The sequence below is a fragment of the Schistocerca piceifrons genome, chromosome 7, assembly GCF_021461385.2.
Source record: "Schistocerca piceifrons isolate TAMUIC-IGC-003096 chromosome 7, iqSchPice1.1, whole genome shotgun sequence".
Classification (NCBI taxonomy): domain Eukaryota; kingdom Metazoa; phylum Arthropoda; class Insecta; order Orthoptera; family Acrididae; genus Schistocerca; species Schistocerca piceifrons.
Window position 1 is genome coordinate 321,370,699 of NC_060144.1, and position 19,691 is coordinate 321,390,389.

The 19,691-nt window shown below is 45.1% G+C and overlaps 1 protein-coding gene across 1 annotated transcript in view; it reads left to right on the forward strand.

Moving 5' to 3' along the window:
• LOC124805661 (esterase FE4-like) overlaps window positions 1–19,691 on the forward strand; it is a 98,185-nt gene that overhangs the window by 48,131 nt on the left and 30,363 nt on the right. Inside the window, exon 3 of the mRNA XM_047266229.1 lies at window positions 2,044–2,175. Within this exon, the coding sequence (XP_047122185.1) occupies window positions 2,044–2,175 (132 nt within the window). The remainder of the gene's footprint in view (window positions 1–2,043; window positions 2,176–19,691) is intronic.

Genomic DNA, 19,691 nt, shown 5'->3' on the forward strand with positions numbered 1-19,691 from the left:
ATACACAAACGCACACATACACAAACGCACACATACACAAACGCACATACTGAAACGTCCCCTTAGAAAAATTATACATGACTGTGCTTAAACTGACACACAATATTTTTGGCGCAACGCAATCTTTCAGAAATCCCTACAAAAGAATGGCCCTGACTAACATTAACCTACATCTTTCACAAATCACTTACCTCTCAAAAATCTTCGTTACTCGAACTACTGAAATACAGCGAGCGCCACTACTGCCAGCTAAATAAAAGATTCAAACTACTGAAGGCACTAACTACTGATAGACGTAGTTAGCAAATGAAAGATTTTGACAGAACAAACAATGTATTTACCTCAATAGTGTTCAAAAATGAGAATATATATACAGCAGTTCATGACATCCATTCTTACAAATTTACTGTCTATGATGGACACACGTCCAGATCATCCGCTCTCAAAACTCCGCCATTTCTCTCCCCACATCCACCACTGCTGGCGGCTCACCTCCAACTGCGCAACGCTACGTGCTGTTAACAGCCAACTGCCCAAAACTACAATAGCGACTATTGCAACAACGCCGACCAGCCTCAGACTGCACACAGCACAGTCAGCGATTTTCATACAGAGCACTACGTGGCGTTACCTAAACAGCTTACTTACAACACGAACAGATCACAGATACTTCAATAATTACACTCGAAAGTTTTGGCAATAACATTCGAACCTCGGCAAAAACATTTGACAGTCGGCAACAGAAACCAAAACATTGCATTGAAACAAGCGTTCAGTTCATAGTGCTGTGGAATGTGGGAAAAAACGCAAATTGGCATTCATAAGAAGAAGAACAACACCAAAAATGCAACAGGAGCGTAATAGGTAGGAAATTGTCCACGAAACCCGTAAGTACACTGAAAAACATTACTGCTTAATAGGAAACACCAACCACCAGAACTGTTTATAAATTATAGGCACAGTGACAAAAATGTAAATTAAATAGCTAACATATGTACATATTCCAGGCCACTGATGATGCCTTGCAGAAAATAAAGGCGAAACGCGTGTGGCACTAAAATTGTGTTTTATTCAGTTGCTGTCAGACGGTCCATAAATAAAAATTATCAATAAATGAATCGTGTTACGAAGAGAAATCTCGTTGAAAATACTATTTTACTTGATACTAATGTCGTCTGTGATACTAGCCGACGGTTCTAGGCGCCCAGTCAGGAACCGCGCGACTGCTACGGTCGCAGGTTCGAATCCTGCCTCGGGCATGGATGTGTGTGATGTCCTTAGGTTAGTTAGGTTTAAGTAGTTCTAAGTTCTAGGGGACTTATGACCACAGATGTTGAGTCCCATAGTGCTCAGAGCCATTTGAACCATTTTTTTTTATACTAGCCGAAACTAACAGGACCCCTCTTCCGTCGTTAACTATTATAGTATTACATCGGTTACGTCGAGCTCTAGCGTGCACCAGACACCCATGCAGTAAACCGCGGTTTTAACATATTTTTAGCATTTACGACGCATTTGGTATGAATTAATCTTAAATATAGACTCTCTGACGAACATTTTAAGCCAATAAAAATTTCTGCCCCGGTCTACACCCTTCACGACGAGGTTCGGTGTTCTGGCCACCCTGGATGTAGTTTTTAGGTGGTTTCCTGCATCCGGCTAGGTGAATACCGCGCTGATACGACTGCTTCAGTTACACTGTTCGCAAACACTACGGTAAACGTTCTCATGCTTTAACGCTGCTAACACTTGGCACAGACAGCTGGGGTACACAAATTCCGGCCCGAGGGGGTAAAGGGTGACAACAGCAAGGACACTCAGCCACACTCTAACATTGCCAAATATAGAGTAACACGCCGACCCCGTGGAGATACGGGGTAAAGGCGAGGGAAGAAAAGACTTCTGATGGCTTGATGGTTGTCAGTCTGACCTCGGGGGAGAGATGTTTCATTGCATTTATTACTAAAGTTTCTTTGATAGGTTTTGCACGCGCGTTCGACGCGACGCCAGTCATCGTAATGTTGAGCAGAGAACTTGTTACAGGGAGACGTGATCGTGACTGTAGAGAACGGCGACCTGAGGGGCGTGGTGGCCACGTCACTGAACGGCGCTCTCTACAACCAGTTCCTGGGCATACCGTTCGCCACGCCGCCTGTGGGAGATCTCCGATTCCGCGTGAGTACTAGATGTGGAAGTTCTAAATACATAGGCAACTCTGTATAAACGACGGGCGTTCAATCAGCAACGCAACACATTTTCATCTGAAAGCAGATTGGTTTTATTCAGGATCCCAATCAACATATTATTCCCCACTCTTCTGGATACAAATCCCTATTATCCATCACAATTTTCGTTCGTTGCGACTGCCTTACCCCACCTTACAGGGGGAGAGAACCTGTATGCCTGCATGGTACCACTCCACTGGTAGAAGTCAAAGTCCTCCCAGCATCATTAACTTCCCCATAATCCAAGTACTCCTCTCTGCGGAGTACGTCCTTCATTGGTCCAAACAGATGGAAGTCGAAAGGTGCGAGATCCGGACTGTAGGGTAGAAGAAGAATATCAGTTCAACGAAGTTTCGTGAGCTCCTCTCGGGTGCGCAGAATTGTATGAGATATTGCGTTGTCATGAAAAGGAGAAGTTCGTTTGCATTTTTGTGGCGACGGACACGCTGAAAGCCGTTTCTTCGCTGCAAGAGTCACAACTGTGTGCACTGGCCACACCGACTCAAAGGAAGGCCTCGGCGTTTGTTCGTGACGTCACGTCAGCTAGGCACGGCGAACGCCAGGTCTGTTCCAGGCATACTCATAATGGTGGTGTCTCCCTCCCTGACACAGGAAAATGTGAAACTATTGGCGGCAGTTGACCAACCCACATTGTTCTGAGAGATTTCTGCAATCAATTAACTGTGCAATTCATTACACTTCTTAACAAATAGTGTACTCCTGAACTTAAATTTCCACCTGTTTTAAGGATTGACATACAAAAACAACTTCATGGCCTAGCAGCAACAGAATTCGTGCTTCTTTACCTTATTTGTAAATCTGAGGAAGTTACGTTTGTACTGGGTTGCTTTTACAAGAAACTGAACATATTGGTGCTCTTCTTTAGGTATCTTGGTTGATTATGGGGTGAGGAGCACTGAATGTTAATGAAATATCTTGCGATTGTACACGTTGGGGGAAGGGGTGGGGAACAGAAGAAGAGGCAAAAGAGAGATACTTGTTTTATCAAATAAATTTTTTTAATCTTATAAAGTTTCTCCTTTCAGTTGCAAGAGGCTAATATTTATCTTTTCTAATGTGCATGTTTAAAAAAGTTTAAGCTCAGCAGTATTTTCGATGTATGAAGCTATTTTGTTTCCTGTTTAGAATTGCTGTCGTTGGAAACGACTGTAATCTAATGACTGGCAACAGTTGGACATTTACACATGTAAATTAGTTCACATTTCCAGTGACGATGTCAATCGAAAATAAATAAAAGAAACGAGTTCATTGTAAGGGGGTTGGAGTAAGTTTCGATAGCAAAATGGATCAAGTAAATATAATTACTTGAACGTAAAATTTCCGAAGCTTGTAATGGGGCAAAGCGTCTTCTCATATTGATCTACGTTTGTTTCGACAGGATTCAGTAATACAAAACTATGATCTTCATTTGTAGCTTTACGATAGTAAGAAAAATCTTTCATCTAAATAAAACTGCAGAATCCAAAACAATACCAAACATTTTGTCCAAAAATGAGAGATTTTTTAGTGATAAGCACGCCCAGGCGTTTCTGCCTGCAACAGACCTGGCGTTCGCCGTGTCTAGCTGACGTGACGTCACCAACAAGCGCCGAGGCCTTCCTTTGAGGCCTTCCTGGCCGGCACGCGGGACATCTGACTGGTTTTCGCGACCTTCTTGCAGTGTTGAGAGACTCCTCGCCCACTGTTCACTCCCAGGTCATCGTAAACATGCAGCGAGCGCCTATGAATATCTGCAGTGCTGTGATTTTCCGCCGAAAGGAACTCAGTAACAGCATTCTGTTTGCAACACATTTCCGTTACAGACGCCATTTCGAAGGCTAGCTATAGCACCGCCACCTGTCTGAACTACATGAAACTATAGGAACTGAAGCGGGAATATTCCACGACATTTCACGACAAATTCTGAATTTTTACAACCGAAACTGGTCGAGAAAAAATATGTTTCATTGCTTATTGAATGCCCCATGTAATCTCACTTGTTTTCTCGTTTTCGGAGCAGACCAGTTCTCATGGATTTTAGACAGTGTCAGCACGTTGATCATTTTATTTAACTGATTATACAACCTGCTACAGTTCATGTGATCTACATGAAGGCTCGTACCGTTTTACGATGACCCTTACGTAGGGTCGACAAACAACAACAAAGGACTACACGGAAGAACAGAGCTGTGTGTTAGTATTATTTTAAACAACCTTATAATCTAACACCATTAGTGCAAAATCAGTACCTTTCTCCTTACTACCAACCATTTCAGTAAACTGAGGTTCTAACTGTATACACAGAATTGGTGAAGTTCAAGTGGCTTATAATCTAATACCATTAGTGCAAAATAAGTACCTATCTCCTTACTACCAGCCATTTCAGTAAACTGAGGTTCTAACTGTATACACAGAATTGGTAAAGTACAAGTGGCTTATGTACAGACAGGAGTACCTCAGGGATGTAACTTGTCACCAGTGTAGTTCATCCTGTATATTGAGAAAGCATAGAATATATAATATAAAGAGTATATATACTTCACCTATGTTTTTGGGGTTCTGAGTAGTTATATCCGTGGGTAGCTCAGCGTGCAACCCTTTGTAATAAAAACTGAGTAAAGGATTCAACGATCAACTTGAACATATGTCATATGACGTCCTCTCAGACCAAACTCAACAAACAGTACCGAACAAAATGAAAAAAAAGAAACAGGGATAGCGTCTTTGATTAATAATCGGGTTCAAAAACATAGGTTCAAGGCACTCTCTAGTCCTTGGGGTGGGAAACTGTCCCTAAAGGTGAAATAATCAGCAATGATCAACGGTGTTAGGGTGCAGGAGGCCATGGAAAAAATTGCAATAAAGACACGTAACGTGTACCCACAGAACACGTGGCCTGTAATTGAAAAAGTGTCAAGATGATACCTCCATTGGCAAAAGACTCCGGAATAGTCCCCCATTAGGATTTCCGGGAGGGGACTGCCAAGGGGAAGGTGATCATGAGAAAAATATGGAATAAACAACGAAAGGATAACGTCCTACGAGTCGGGCGTGGAATGCCAGAGGCCTGAACATGCTACGGAAGCTAGAAAATCTGAAAACGGAAATGCAGAGGCTCAATTTAAATATAGTAGGGGTCCGTGAGGTGAAATGGAAAGAAGACAGGGATTTCCGGTCTGATGAGTACAGGGTAGTATCAACGGCAGCAGAAAATGGTATAACGGGATTAGGATCCGTTGTGAATAGGAAGGTGGGACAGAGTATTACTGTGAACTGCTCAGCGATAGGGTTGTTCTTATCAGAAACGACAGCAAACCAACACTGACAGCAATATTTCAGGGCATAAATGCCTACGCCTAAAGCTAAAGTTGAAGAGATAGAGAAATTATACGAGGACACTGAAAGGATAATACTGTTGTGGACTGGCAAGACAGCCAATCCACAATGACGAGTAGCCGAAAGGCACGCGTTTAAGCTCACGCAGGCTGGCGTGAGGTCTGGAACAGTTAAAATGATTTGAGTCTAGCAAATAAAGTACGTAGCTGCTGGAATACTTAACTTTAATCCATAATTGGTGAACATCGGTCTGACGGTACATGCATCACAAGATAAATAGCAAATGATAATGGCGCCTTGCTAGGTCGTAGCAAATGACGTAGCTGAAGACTATGCTAACTATCGTCTCGGCAAATGAGAGCGTAATTGGTCAGTGAACCATCGCTAGCAAAGTCGGCTGTACAACTGGGGCGAGTGCTAGGAAGACTCTCTAGACCTGCCGTGTGGCGGCGCTCGGTCTGCAATCACTGATAGTGGCGACACGCGTGTCCGACGTATACTACCGGACCGCGGCCGATTTAAAGGCTACCACCTAGCAAGTGTGGTGTCTGGCGGTGACACAACAAATACAATACGTAAAGGGAGATGAAAATCTAATAGTCATGGGGAACTGGAATGCAGTTGTAGGGGAAGGAGTAGAAGGAACGGATACAAGAGAATATGGGCTTGGAACAAGGAACGATAGAGGAGAAAGACTAATTAGGTTCTATAATAAATTTCAACTATTCATAGCGAATACACTATTCAAGAATAACAAAAGGAGGAGATATACTGGGTAAGGCCGTGTAATACGCGAAGGTTTTGTTAGATAAATAACATTATGGTCAGGCAGAGGTTCCGAAATCAGATATTGGTTTGTAAAGCGTACCCAGGATCAGATACAGACTCAGATTACAATATAGTAGTGATGAAGACTGGACTGAAGATTAAGAGATTAGTCAAGAAGAATCAGTACACAAAGACATAGGAATCGGAAGCACTAAGGAATAACGAGATACGTTTAAGTTCCCTAATGTTATTGTTACAGCAATAACTAACAGTTCAGTAGGCACAATAGTTGAGAAGGAATGAACATCTCTAAAAAGGGCAATCACAGAAGTTGCAACGAAAAACGTAGGTACAACGGAGGTAACTGCGAAGAGACCATGGGTAACAGAAGAAATACTTCAGTTGATCGATGAAAGAAGGAAGTACAAAAATGTTCAGGGAAATTCTGGAGTACAGAAATACAAACGCTGAGGAATGAAATAAATAGGAAGTGCAGGAAAGCTAAGAAGAAATGGCTGCATGAAAAACGTGAAGAAATCGAAAAAGAAAGTCGGAAGGATTGACTCAGCATATAGGAAAGTCAAAACAACCTTCGGTGAAATTAAAAGCAAGGTTGGTAACATTAAGAGTGCAACGGGAATTCCACTGTTAAATGCAGAGGAGAGAGCGGATAGATAGAAAGAGTACATTGAAGGCCACTATGAGGGGGAAATTTTGTCTGATGTGATAGAAGAAGAAACAGGAGTCGATTTAGAAGAGATAGGGGATCCAGTATTAGAATCAGAATTTAAAAGACTTTTGGAGGACTTAAGATCAAGTCAGGCAGAAGGGATGGATAACATTCCATCAGAATTTCTAAAATCATTGGAGGAAGTGACAACAAAGCTACCATCTACGTTGGTGTGTAGAATGTATGAGTCTGGCGACATACCATCTGACTTTCGGAAAAATATCATCCACATAAGTGCGAGAATTATCACACAATCACCTTAACATCTCATGCATCCTAGTTGCTTACAAGAATAATATACAGAAGAATGGAAAAGAAAATTGTGTTAGATGACGATCAGTTTGGCTTTTGGAAAGATAAAGGCACCAGAAAGGCAATTCTGACGTTGCGGTTCATTATGGAAGCAAAACTAAAGTGAAGATTCATTGAAAGTATTTGTCGACCTAGAAAAAGAGTTCGGCAGAGTAAAATGGTGCAAGATATTCGAAATTCAGAGAAAAATCGGAGTAAGCTACCAGGAGAGACGGGTAATATGCAATATGAACAAGAGCTGAGAGGGATTAATAGGACTGAACGACCAAGAACGAAGCGCTCGGATTAAAGAGGGTGTACGACAAGGATGTAGTCTTTCGCCCCTGCTGTTCAATCTGTACATCGAAGAAGCAATTATGGAAATAAAAGAAAGGTTGAGTAGTGGAACTGAAATTAAGGGTGAAAGGATATTAATGATACGATTCGCTGATGACATTGCTATCCTGAGTGAAAGTGAAGAGGAATTGAGGATCTCCTGAATGGAATGAACAGTCTGATGAGTACAGAATATGGAATGAGAGTAAATCGAAGAAAGACGAAAGTAATGGGAAGTAGCAGAAATGAGAACAGCGAGAAACTTAAATCAGGATGATGGTCACGAAGCAGATGATTATAAGATTATAAGGAATTCTGCTACCTCGGCAGCAAAATAACCAATGACACACAAAGCAAGAAGGACGTCAAAAGCAGACAAGGACGTGCAAAAAGGTTATTCCTGGCCAAGAGAAGTCTACTAGTATCAAACATAGGCCTTAATTTGACTAAGAAATTTCTGAGAATCTGCGTTTGGAGCACAGCATTGTATGGAGTGAAACATGGACTGTGGGGAGAAGTGGAACAGAAGTGAATCGAACCATCTAAGATGTGGTGCTACAGATGAGTGTTGAAAATAAGGTGGACTGATAAGGTGAGGAATAAGGAGGTTCTGCACAAATTCGGAAAACACTGATAAGGAGAAGGGACAGAATGATAGGACATGTATTAAGACATCGGGGAATGACATCCGTGGAACTAGAGGAAGCTGTAGCGGGCAAAAACTGTAGAGAAAGACAGAGATTGGAACACATCCAGCAAATAATTGAGGACTTAGGTTGCAAGTGCTATTCTGAGATGAAGAGGTTGGCAGAAGGGAGAAGGAAAAAAAGTACATAAAATTATGCTTTAAGCCCTGATTATATTACAGTTATCACAAAATAAGTAAAACAACATTACAATGGAAAGAATTTATATAAACACCCTGCAAAAAGAACATAATTTTCAACATATTACCATACGTGTCAACATAGCTCTTTGTCTTTGTTATGGCCCTAATTCGGCGAGGAAGAGAGTTCACAAGTTGCTTCAACTATCTCACATTCATTGTTAATCAGACCCTCTTGAGCGAACAAATAACGAGAAGGTCGGTTACTACGTTCTACCCCCTGTTCCAAGTAGCTCTCTACATTTCTGTGGGATTAATGCTGTCGCCACACAGGACGAGGCAGCTAACGCTGACGTGCACGTAGACGGATACCCGTCACGGGACACAGAGCGCCGTCGGCAAAGGCCAGGAGCTGATTAACGTGTTTTTGCGCTCTTAGCGCACTCATGCCGGACATGTCGGACTTATGTGGCTCGCAAACGATATAATTTGTTCACGCTAATGGATGCGCATGGAATTCATACGTTAGCCCTACTAAAAGGCACATTTGTAAATAATAGATTTCAGATATCAGTCGTCCTTTTGAAATTTTATTGGAAGATCTATATTTCAGCTAGAAACTAGCACTATCGTTTTTCATCAATGCAAATACTAGTATTCAATGAACTGTGGATGAAGGCCGACCAACAGGCATTACATGCATTGATCAATAATGATAGTGCATTGAGAATGGCTAGTTTCTAGCTGAAATCTAGATCTGCCAATAAAATTTCAAAAGGACGACTGATAGCTGAAATCTATTACTTACAAGTCAATATAACAGTCGCTGCGTGCAACAACCTTCTGAATGGAAGGTCACATGATAAAATGCACATTTCCTTTTTTGACGATATGCTAATGCTAATCATGTTGTTATGTCTGTGGCGTACAGAAATAAAAACTTCGATAAACGCGGACGTGTAATAAGACAAAAGGAAAGATACATGTCTACTCCAGGAGGGACAAAATGGTTCAAATGGCTCTGAGCACTATGGGACTTAACAGCTGTGGTCATCAGTCCCCTAGAACTTAGAACTACTTAAACCTAACTAACCTAAGGACATCACACACATCCATGCCCGAGGCAGGATTCGAACCTGCGACCGTAGCAGCCAGCAGGGACATCAGCTTACAAATGTTCACCTAATGGGACAAACTCCCTCATGATAGAGAGCGCACTTATAACATCAAATACTACAGAAATTATCTCTACAGATTTCGTGGTAAACCCCTTAAGATTTTATAAAATGCGAAGGTACAAAAAAAATTGGATGCATCAGGACGCGAACCATCTTCCATTCCAACCTCGTAATGCCTCAACCAACTATGCTTTACTTTTTTCTTTATAAGTAAAAAGAAAACTGCCATCTTAGTATGGCGAGCAAAATCTGTTCTTCACGTAAAGGAATGTAAATCGAAATCGTATATTTTAAAATGTCTTCTTGTACAACTAAAATTGGCTCCTTGCCAAATAAGGGAAAAGATACGAGTAATATTGATAGTAACTTAAGGATTCTTTTGTACCTTGTGCTGAAACTTTTTTTTCCTATCTCCAACTTCTTCTTGAATGTTTGAGTTTGCAGTTTTCCCAGATCTTATCTTAATTTGGGTAGTATGTCAGTTTCCAGATGTTGGTGTTCTGACTGTGGTGTTTCCCTGTTCTGAGAGCGCCAAACTGCGATTTTTCATGTGATTTTGATATGTTTTTTAGTACTAGGTACTGACTCAAAAGAAATTGATTCGCTTCTGCATTATAATTTTCAACATGTTACCATATGTGTCAAAATAATATCATTTGCATGTTCATATTCCATATAAGCACAGTACTCTTCAAGTACTGATGATATAAGCAGCGGTGTAATCCAACCGTCGGTATTGTGGTTCCTGCGGGGTTATCTTTTTTATCTGGTCTGGTTAACTGATGTGGACGTTGTGCGGATCCTGTGCCGTGATCAGCATGTGAATTAAGGTGTCCACGTGACAGCATGTGGCGCAGACTGGTGTGGGTTCAGGTGGATGACGTGGAACATCTCATTGGCGATAACTTTGTCGTTACTGATTAGATACCATGTAGATCGGACGCGTGGTGGTAATACACAATTATGGTTACTTCTCCAGATGGTGTTCCATTTAACGTGCTGCTATTTTTGAATGTGACTGTTTTCTCTGTCATCTGCTGTGAGAAAGGTGTAAATTCTCGTGTTGGTCTAAGGTGGACGGATGTTGTCAACTTTTCGTGTGTAGATAACTAAACTCATTGTAGTAGAGTCTAATACGGCGAAAGGTTATTGGTAACATAATTTCGTTTATTGGTAGCATTATACTGCATGGCCTCCATTATGACGTTAAGTTCTTAATTAAGCTCGGTGTGTCATTGGTGATAGTTTTACGCATGCGGATGTTCAGTAATGTCCGACATTTATGTCTGGTACTACTGAGACCACGTTCTCCTCGTGATGTTGGTAACATCAGCGTTCCATAGCTGTAGATAGTCTAATTGTGTGCACTCTTTACAGGAGATCCAAGTCCCTGTCAGGATAAATTCATGTTGTGGTTGTGATCTAGTGCAACATGTCTGTCCTGTTTTTTGTCGCCACCACATCTGGTACCGCGCCCCAGTAAACTCCGTGCTGTGTTCTCGTTGCACGTCAATCGAGATGGGTAGCATCACCAATGCCTCCTCCTATATGGAGCATCGTCGGCTTTCTCTTGTTTAGCTGCGCACCGACGAAGGTGTTAAAGACGTTCAAGTTCCCCACTACCGTCAGATTTGCTATGGATTTAACTGCAAAGCAAACGTAGTCAGCATAAACAAAGGAAGGCACTTTCTCCGTTCCGATGTTGATTGCAAGTGATCACTGGCTGATGCGTAGAACGCCATTGCTAGGGGACAACCTTGCCTATTAGATATCGTAAATACACACACAAAAAACAGTTTTGCATCACCTTGGTTCCGAGAATTCCGTAACCTGTATAGAGAATTGGAATAGAGAGAAAATTGGAATAGAGATGAACATAAACATCATTTCCGCCGTTTTTATTGCTTATGAAAACCACACATTGTGTGTTGTACAGCCATACAGCGAGGCCTTCAGGGGTGATGGTCCAGATTGCTGTACAAACCGGTACCTCTAATACCGAGTAGCACGTCCTCATGCATTGATGCATGCCTGTATTAGTCGTGGCATACTATCAACAAGTTCAACAAGGCACTATTGGTCCAGATTGTCCCACTCCTCAGCGGCAATCCCTCAGATCCCTCAGAGTGGTTGATGGGTCACGTCGTCCATGAACAGCCCTTTTCAATCTATCCCAGGCATGTTCGTTAGGGCTCATGTCTGTATGACATGCTGGCTACTCAGGTCGAGCGATGTCGTTATCCTGAAGCAAGTTATTCACAAGACGCGCACGATGGGGGAGCGAATTGTAATCCATGCAGACGAATGCCTCGCCATTATGCTGCTGGTATGGTCGCTCTGTCGGTCGGAGGATGGCATTCATGTATCGGACAGCCCGTTACAGCGTCTTCCATGACCAACAGCGGTGTAGATTGGCCCCACATAATGCCACCGCAAAACAGCAGGGATCATACACCTTGCTGCACTCGCTGGACAGTGTGTCTAAGGCATTCAGCCTGACGGGGTTGCCTCCAAACACGTCTCCGACGATTTTGTGGTTGAAGGCATATGGGACACTAATCAGTGAAGAGAGAGTGATGCCAGTCTTGAGCAGACCATTCGGCATGTTGTTGGGCCCATCTGTACCGCGCTGTGTGGTGTCGTGCTTGCTAAGATGGACCTCGTCATGGACGTCGGGAGTGAAGTTGCGCATCATGCAGCCTATTGTGCACATTTTGAGTCGTAACACGACGTCCTGTGGCTGCACGAAAAGCATTATTCAACACGGTGGCGTCACTGTCAGGGTTCCTCCGAGCCATAATCCTTTAGTAGCGGTCATCCACTGCAGCAGTAGCTCTTGGGCGGCCTAAGCGAGGCATGCCATCGACAGTTCCTGTCTCTCTGTATCTCCTCCATGTCCAAACAACATCGCTTTGGTTCACTCCGAGACGCCTGGACACTTGACTTGTTGAGAGACCTTCCTCGCTCAAAGTAACAATGCGGACACGATCGAACCGCGGTATTGACCGTTTAGGCATGGTTGAACTACAGACAACACGAGCCGTATACGTCCTTCCTGATGGAATGACTGGAACTGATCGGCTGTCGGACCAGGCACTGCTCATGCACGGTGGTTTACGTCTTTGTGCGGGTTTAGTGACATCTCTGAACAGTCAAAGGGACTGTGTCCGTGTACAATATCCACAGTCAACGTCTATCTTCAGGAGTTCTGGGAACCGGGATGATGCAAAACTTTGTTTGATGTGTGTATTATTTTGTCAGCCAGGTGGCCAATAATCAAGATATGTGATGTATTGAAACGAATTGCTGCAATAGTTTGACCAAACGTTAGCCGAAACTGAGAGCTGCTCGGAAAGTAGGGATCGATCGATCGCGAAATGGAAACCGTAGTGATAATCAAAAATGTTTTATTTGAGACAGTTTGCTATACCTTCCATCTACTTCTTTACATAGGCGCCCCTCCGACTTAGACATTTATCGTAGCATTGTACCAACTTTCCAACACCCTATCATAAAAAACAGCTGCCTGTGGTTTCTCTACGCTGGTCTGCAGTTCGTTGTCTGCACCAAAACGTCTTCATAGCCAGCGGTTCACGTGAGCAGAGAGCCAAGTCCGGACTGCATGGTGGTTGATCAAACACGTTCCACCTAAAACTCTGCAGGGGCGTCCTCATTGCCGCTGTAGTGTGCGGCCAAGAATTGTCATGAAGAAAGAAATGCTTGAGAGTTACGTTATGTGGGGTTGCATGAAATCAGGAGAAATCTCTCGGCAGGACCCATACTTAATGCGAGACTCTGTTGGTCTAGGCATCTTCACGTGTTCACTATGTGGTCAGAACTAAAAAGAGATTCGTGAAACGATCGACAGGCTTGCTAGAGACACTGCTCGACACATCTGTGCAAAGCATCATCGGATTTTCACTGTCATTTCCATTTCGAGACCGATTGGAGCTTACTTCCCGAACAGCCCTCGTAAGCATTAATGAATTCTCTTGGCACAACTACTTGAAGATACTAACCTATCTATACTCATACTCATAAATTAAGGATAATTGCAGGATGTGGTGTCACACAAGGTGGCACTACACAAAACCGGCGCTAATGCATAGGCACATAGGGAACACGCACGACACAGATCTGTAAGTCCATGGTATTGGTGATAAGTTGAGAAAACTGTCCCGAAACACATGTGCTACAAAACGCCACTGTTGCCTGCTAATGTGCCCCGACTTCAATATAGGATACGATCACCATGCACACGTACACAGGCCACACAACGGGTTGGCATACTCTGGATCAGGTGGTTGAGCAGCTGCTGGGATATAGCCTCCCATTCTTGCACCAGTGCCTGTCGGAGCTCATGAAGGGGTTTGAAGACGTGCAGCGATATGTCGACCGAGAGTATCCCAGATGTGCCCGATGGGGTTTAGGTCTGGAAAAAAGGCTGGCCACTCCATTCGCCATTCAAGGTATTCCTCCACGATGGCACCTCGGTGGGGCCGTGCGTTATCATCCATCAGGAGTTAGGTGGGACCCACTGCACCCCAGAAAAGGCATACATACTGGTGCACAATGACGTCCCGATTCACACGATTTGTTACAGTTCCTCTGTCAAAGACATGCAGGGGTGTACGTGCACCAATCATAATCCAACCCCACACCATCAAAACACGACCTCCACACGTCTATCTTTCAAGGACATTAAGGGGTTGGTATCTGGTTCCTGGTTCACACCAGATGAAAACCCGGCGAGAATCAATGTTGAGACTATACCTGGACTCGTTCGTGAACATATCCTGGGACCACTGTTCCAATGACCATGTACTGTGTTCTCGACACCAGGCTTTAAGGGCTCTCCTGTGACCAGGAGTCAGTGGAATGCCCTTGCAGGTCTCTGGGCAATAAACCATGTCTGTTCAGTCGTCTGCAGACTGTGTGTCTGGAGACAACTGTTCCAGTGGCTGCTGTAAGGTCCCGAGCAAGGCTACTTGCAGTACTCCATGGTCGTCTGCAGGCACTGATGGTGGGATATCGGTCTTCTTGTGGAGTTGTAAGCTGTGGACGTCCCGTACTGTAGCGCCTGGAAGCGTTTCCTGTCTGCTGGAATCTTTGTCATAATCTTGAGATCACACTTTGTGGCACACAGAGGGCCCGTGCTACGATAAGCTGTTTTTGACCAGCCTCCAGTCGCCCTAGTATTCTACCCCTCATAACGTCATCAATATGTGTTCTTTGAGCCATTTCAACACACTGTCACCATTAGCATGTCTGAAAACGTCTGCACACTTACTCGCTGCACCGTACTCTGACACGTACCAACACACTTTTGCGTATGTGGACTGCAGCCAGCATCACCGTGCGACGACTGCAGGTCAAATGCACCGCATGGTCATACGCCGAGGTGATTTAAACCCGCAGTCCGCCAACCAGAGCGTTGTTTCACCCTTTATCAGCATTATCCTTAATTTATGAGCATGAGTGTAGAAACGTACTACTCCTAGTTGTGGTGTCACCGCCAGACGCTTGCTAGGTGGTAGCCTTTAAATTGGCCGCGGTCCGTTAGTATACGTCGGACCCGCGTGTCGCCACTGTCAGTGATTGCAGACCGAGCGCCGCCACACGGCAGGTCTAGAGAGACGTTCTAGCACTCGCCTCAGTTGTACAGACGACTTTGCTAGCGATGCTATACTGACAAACTACGCTCTCATTTGCCGAGACGATAGTTAGCATAGCCTTCAGCTACGTCCTTTGCTACGACCTAGCAAGGCGCCATTACCAGTTTATATTGAGATTGTAATTATGTATAAACAAGAGCGATGTTCTCCAATTATGGATTAAAGTTAAGTATTCCAGCCGCTACGTTCTTTTCTTCATAGTATAACTCCTTTAACAGTTCCAGACCTCACGCCAGTCTGCGTGAGATTAAACGCGTGCCTTTCGGCTACCCGTCACTGTGGATTGGCCTTGGTTGCACTAAGAACTATAAAGCACATTTGGAACTGAAAGTCGACGCGCAACCGAAATTTTTCAGAGCGCGCAATGTTCCCCACGCATTGCGTGATGAGGTCGCAAGAACATTACACGATTTGGAATCACAAGGTGTGATTGAACGTGTGCAGTCTTCTCCCTTGGGCATCACCCTTACTAATTTTGCCAAAACCTTCCCGAAAATTGAGACTTTGTGTGGACTTCAAGGCAACAGTAAATCCACAATTAGTGATTGCAACTTTTCCTTTACCCAGCCCGGAAGATCTTTTTGACAAACTGTGCCTGGGTAAATATTTTTCGAAGTTGGACCTAGCAGATGCGTACTTGCAAATACCGGTGGACGAAGAATCCCAGCGCGTTTTGGTGGTTAACACGCATCTTGGTTTGTATCGATTCAAAAGACTACCATTCGGGTGTGCATCCGCCCCTGCATTGTTTCAGCAATATCTGTAAACTGTTTGTGCATCGGTCCCTATTGCGGCAAACTATCTGGACGATATTGTGATCTCCGGACAGACAGAAGACGAACATTTAGCCAATCTCAGAACATTATTTCAGGTCTTGCGACAAAATGGTCTTCGCTTGCGGAAGGACAAATGTGTGTTTATTGCTCGTGACTTACCCTATCTGGGATATGTAATCAATGCCCAAGGCATACATCCGAGTCCAGAGCACCTCCGTACCATACAAGACTTGCCTTCGCCGCAGAATTTGAAGCAGCTACAGAGTGTGCTGGGAAAAATCAATTACTATAACAAATATGTGCGCCACGCCTCTTCCATTTCAGCTCCGCTGCATCGCTTACGCCGTAAAGGTGTTCCGTTCGTCTGAACGACGGAATGCGAACGCGCCTTTCGCCAGTTGCAATCGGCGTTGCTTTCCACTACTTGCCTTACGCCATTCGATCCCCAGAAACCCCTTTTGTTGATGGTAGATGCATCGGATTTCGGGATCGGTGCTGTGCTTGCGCACAAAGAAGAATCGCACGATCGTCCTATTGCCTTTGCGTCCAAATTGCTCTCGTCTGCGCAAAGAAATTATTCACAGATAGAGAAAGAAGCTTTGGCTCTCGTATTTGGTGTCACAAAGTTTCATGATTTCTTGTATGGTCGTCACTTTACCATCATCACAGACCACAAACCTTTGACATCGCTTTTTCATCCGTACAAGCCTGTACCTCCGCGTACAGGGCAGAAATTCATTCGCTGGTCTATTTTCCTCTCGCAGTACCGCTACGATATCTTGTATCGGTCCACTGCTAAGCACGGAAACGCCGATGCGTTGTCCCGTTTGCCTGTTGCTGAGGATAGGGCATTCGATTCCTCCGAACTTGCTTGCATGTTCATTGATGCGGAAACTGATGACGTGGTCGAATCGTTTCCGATTGATTTTCGTCGTGCGGCTACAGCCACAGCTGCTGACCCTGTCCTTGCTACCGTTTTGCGTTTTGTTGCTACGCAATGGCCCTTGTCAAAGTCACGGATCGAGGATCCGTGGGTTCGCCGGTTTTTTGCTCACAAGGAGAGACTTTTTGTACGACGTGGTGTTTTGCTGTTGCGTTCTGATAATGATCAGTCCCGGGTCGTGGTCCCACGTTCGTTACAGTCCTCCGTCTTCTCCACCAAGGACATTGGGGTATAGTGCGAACGAAACAACTTGCTCGTCAGCACTGTACTTGGTTCGGAATCGATGCTGCGATTACAAATACATGCTCTTCTTGCATGGGGTGTGCCGATCAACAATCCGCCCCGCCGCGGAAATTCTTTGCATGGCCAAAAGCCACTTCCCCTTGGCAACGCTTACACATAGATTTTGCTGGTCCATTCTGGAATGCTCGATGGTTGGTTGTGGTAGATTCATTCAGTAATTTTCCTTTTGTTGTCAGGATGTCTTCCACGACGTCATCTGCCACCATCCAAGCGTTATCTGCTATCTTTTGTATTGAAGGTCTTCCACAGACTATTGTTTCCGACAATGGCCCACAATTCATGTCCGCAGAATTTCAGGCATCCTGCAAGGCCAATGGTATTCAACATCTGACATCCGCGTCGTTTTCGTCTCAGTCAATGGGTGCCGCTGAACGATTGGTCCGGACTTTCAAGTCACAGATGTTGAAGTTGAAAGAGTCGCATTCTAGGGAGGACGCGTTATTGCTCTTTTTGTCTTCGTATCGCTCTCAGCCCCGAGATGGTCGCTCGCCGGCTGAGTTGCTCTACGGTCGTCCTCATCGAACCTTGATGTCTTTGCTACATCCGCCGCAGCAGGTTCCTGTGCAGCGGCAGCCGCCTGCTTTTGCTCCAGGCGACGTTGTATACTATCGCAACTATCGAGGATCACGGCGTTGGCTCGCAGGGCGCATTCTTCGCTGCCTTGGCCGCGCTATGTATTTGGTTTTGGGGGCCTCTGGTGAGGTGCGTCGGCATCGCGATCAGCTGCGCCTCTGTCGTCGCACGGGTTCTGCCGCTCCCCGTCTGCTTTCAGCGACGGTGCCGTTCGGTCAGCGCCCTGGGGACCCATCTACTGGCTCGCCTCATCCCCAGGTGTTACCGACGCTGCCTTCAATTTTACCCCATGGCGACGCGCCGCCGCCGCCGCCGTCGCCTGTTCTCTCGCCGGCGGCGCCCGCAGTGGACGCGTCGCTGCAACCGCCGGGTGCCTCCATGGGTCACGCGCCGCCGATCGCTTCCCGTGACCAGCTGTCCTCCGATATGGAACGCTTGCCCGCTCCGGACCAGGTGTCGTCTTCGCCCGTCGGCTGCCCCGCCCCGATGGAGGTCGAATCTTCGGCCCCTCCTGCCTCTCTACGGGCGCATACACCGCATGTTGGCGTGCACCCTGGACTAGGTTTTCAGGCGTTTCCTAGCTCCCCTCGGACCGAATGGCAGGGTGCGGGTGGCACAGCCTCGCCTGTTGTTAGGCTCCCCACCTCGTCGCATACGTCAACATGGGGTCCTCCCCACGGCGGGCGCAAGCCTTATAACACAACCGTACGCCGATTTGCGGGGGAGGAATGTGGTGTCACCGCCAGACGCTTGCTAGGTGGTAGCCTTTAAATCGGCCACGGTCCGTTAGTATACGTCGGACCCGCGTGTCGCCACTGTCAGTGATTGCAGACCGAGCGCCGCCACACGGCAGGTCTAGAGAGACGTTCTAGCACTCGCCCCAGTTGTACAGACGACTTTGCTAGCGATGCTATACTGACAAACTACGCTCTCATTTGCCGAGACGATAGTTAGCATAGCCTTCAGCTACGTCCTTTGCTACGACCTAGCAAGGCGCCATTACCAGTTTATATTGAGATTGTAATTATGTATAAACAAGAGCGATGTTCTCCAATTATGGATTAAAGTTAAGTATTCCAGCCGCTACGTTTTTTTCTTCATAGTATAACTCCTTTAACTGTTCCAGACCTCACGCCAGTCTGCGTGAGATTAAACGCGCGCCTTTCGGCTACCCGTCACTGTGGATTGGCTGTCTTGCCAGTCCACAACACTAGTAGTTATAATTGTTAGTCTGCAGATGAAGTACCTACCGATATAATGTTGTTCAGTACACTGTCCTCAGTCATCAATAAAAAAATCTGCTCTCGGATTCCTAATACCCTGTATATAGCGCTCCAAAGCGACAAGTGTCCTTTATAGAGGTGTGTAAAATTTTGCAAACTAAGGTGAGGTGTTTGATCTGATCTGAGGACCTGGAGATCTCAATATGTCCAGACTAAAGCACTGAGTAAATAAATAAATAAAGTTTGTACCTATCGATGCCTGAAGAAGGAGTTGTGCGACATAAAAGAATGCTGGAGGGCATCTTTCCACATCTGAAAGATGATGTTTATTCAGATTTCTTGTCAGTCTCGTAAGAGTTGCGCTAGTAGCGCCACTATGAGGATGCGGATCAGGTTTGCTTCAAATACACGCACCAACGGTCGTGGGTATAAGTTACCTTTGAGCCTGGACGTGATGAGTAGATGTTAATCAAGAACACCATTAAGATGACAAAAAATGCCGTTCTCA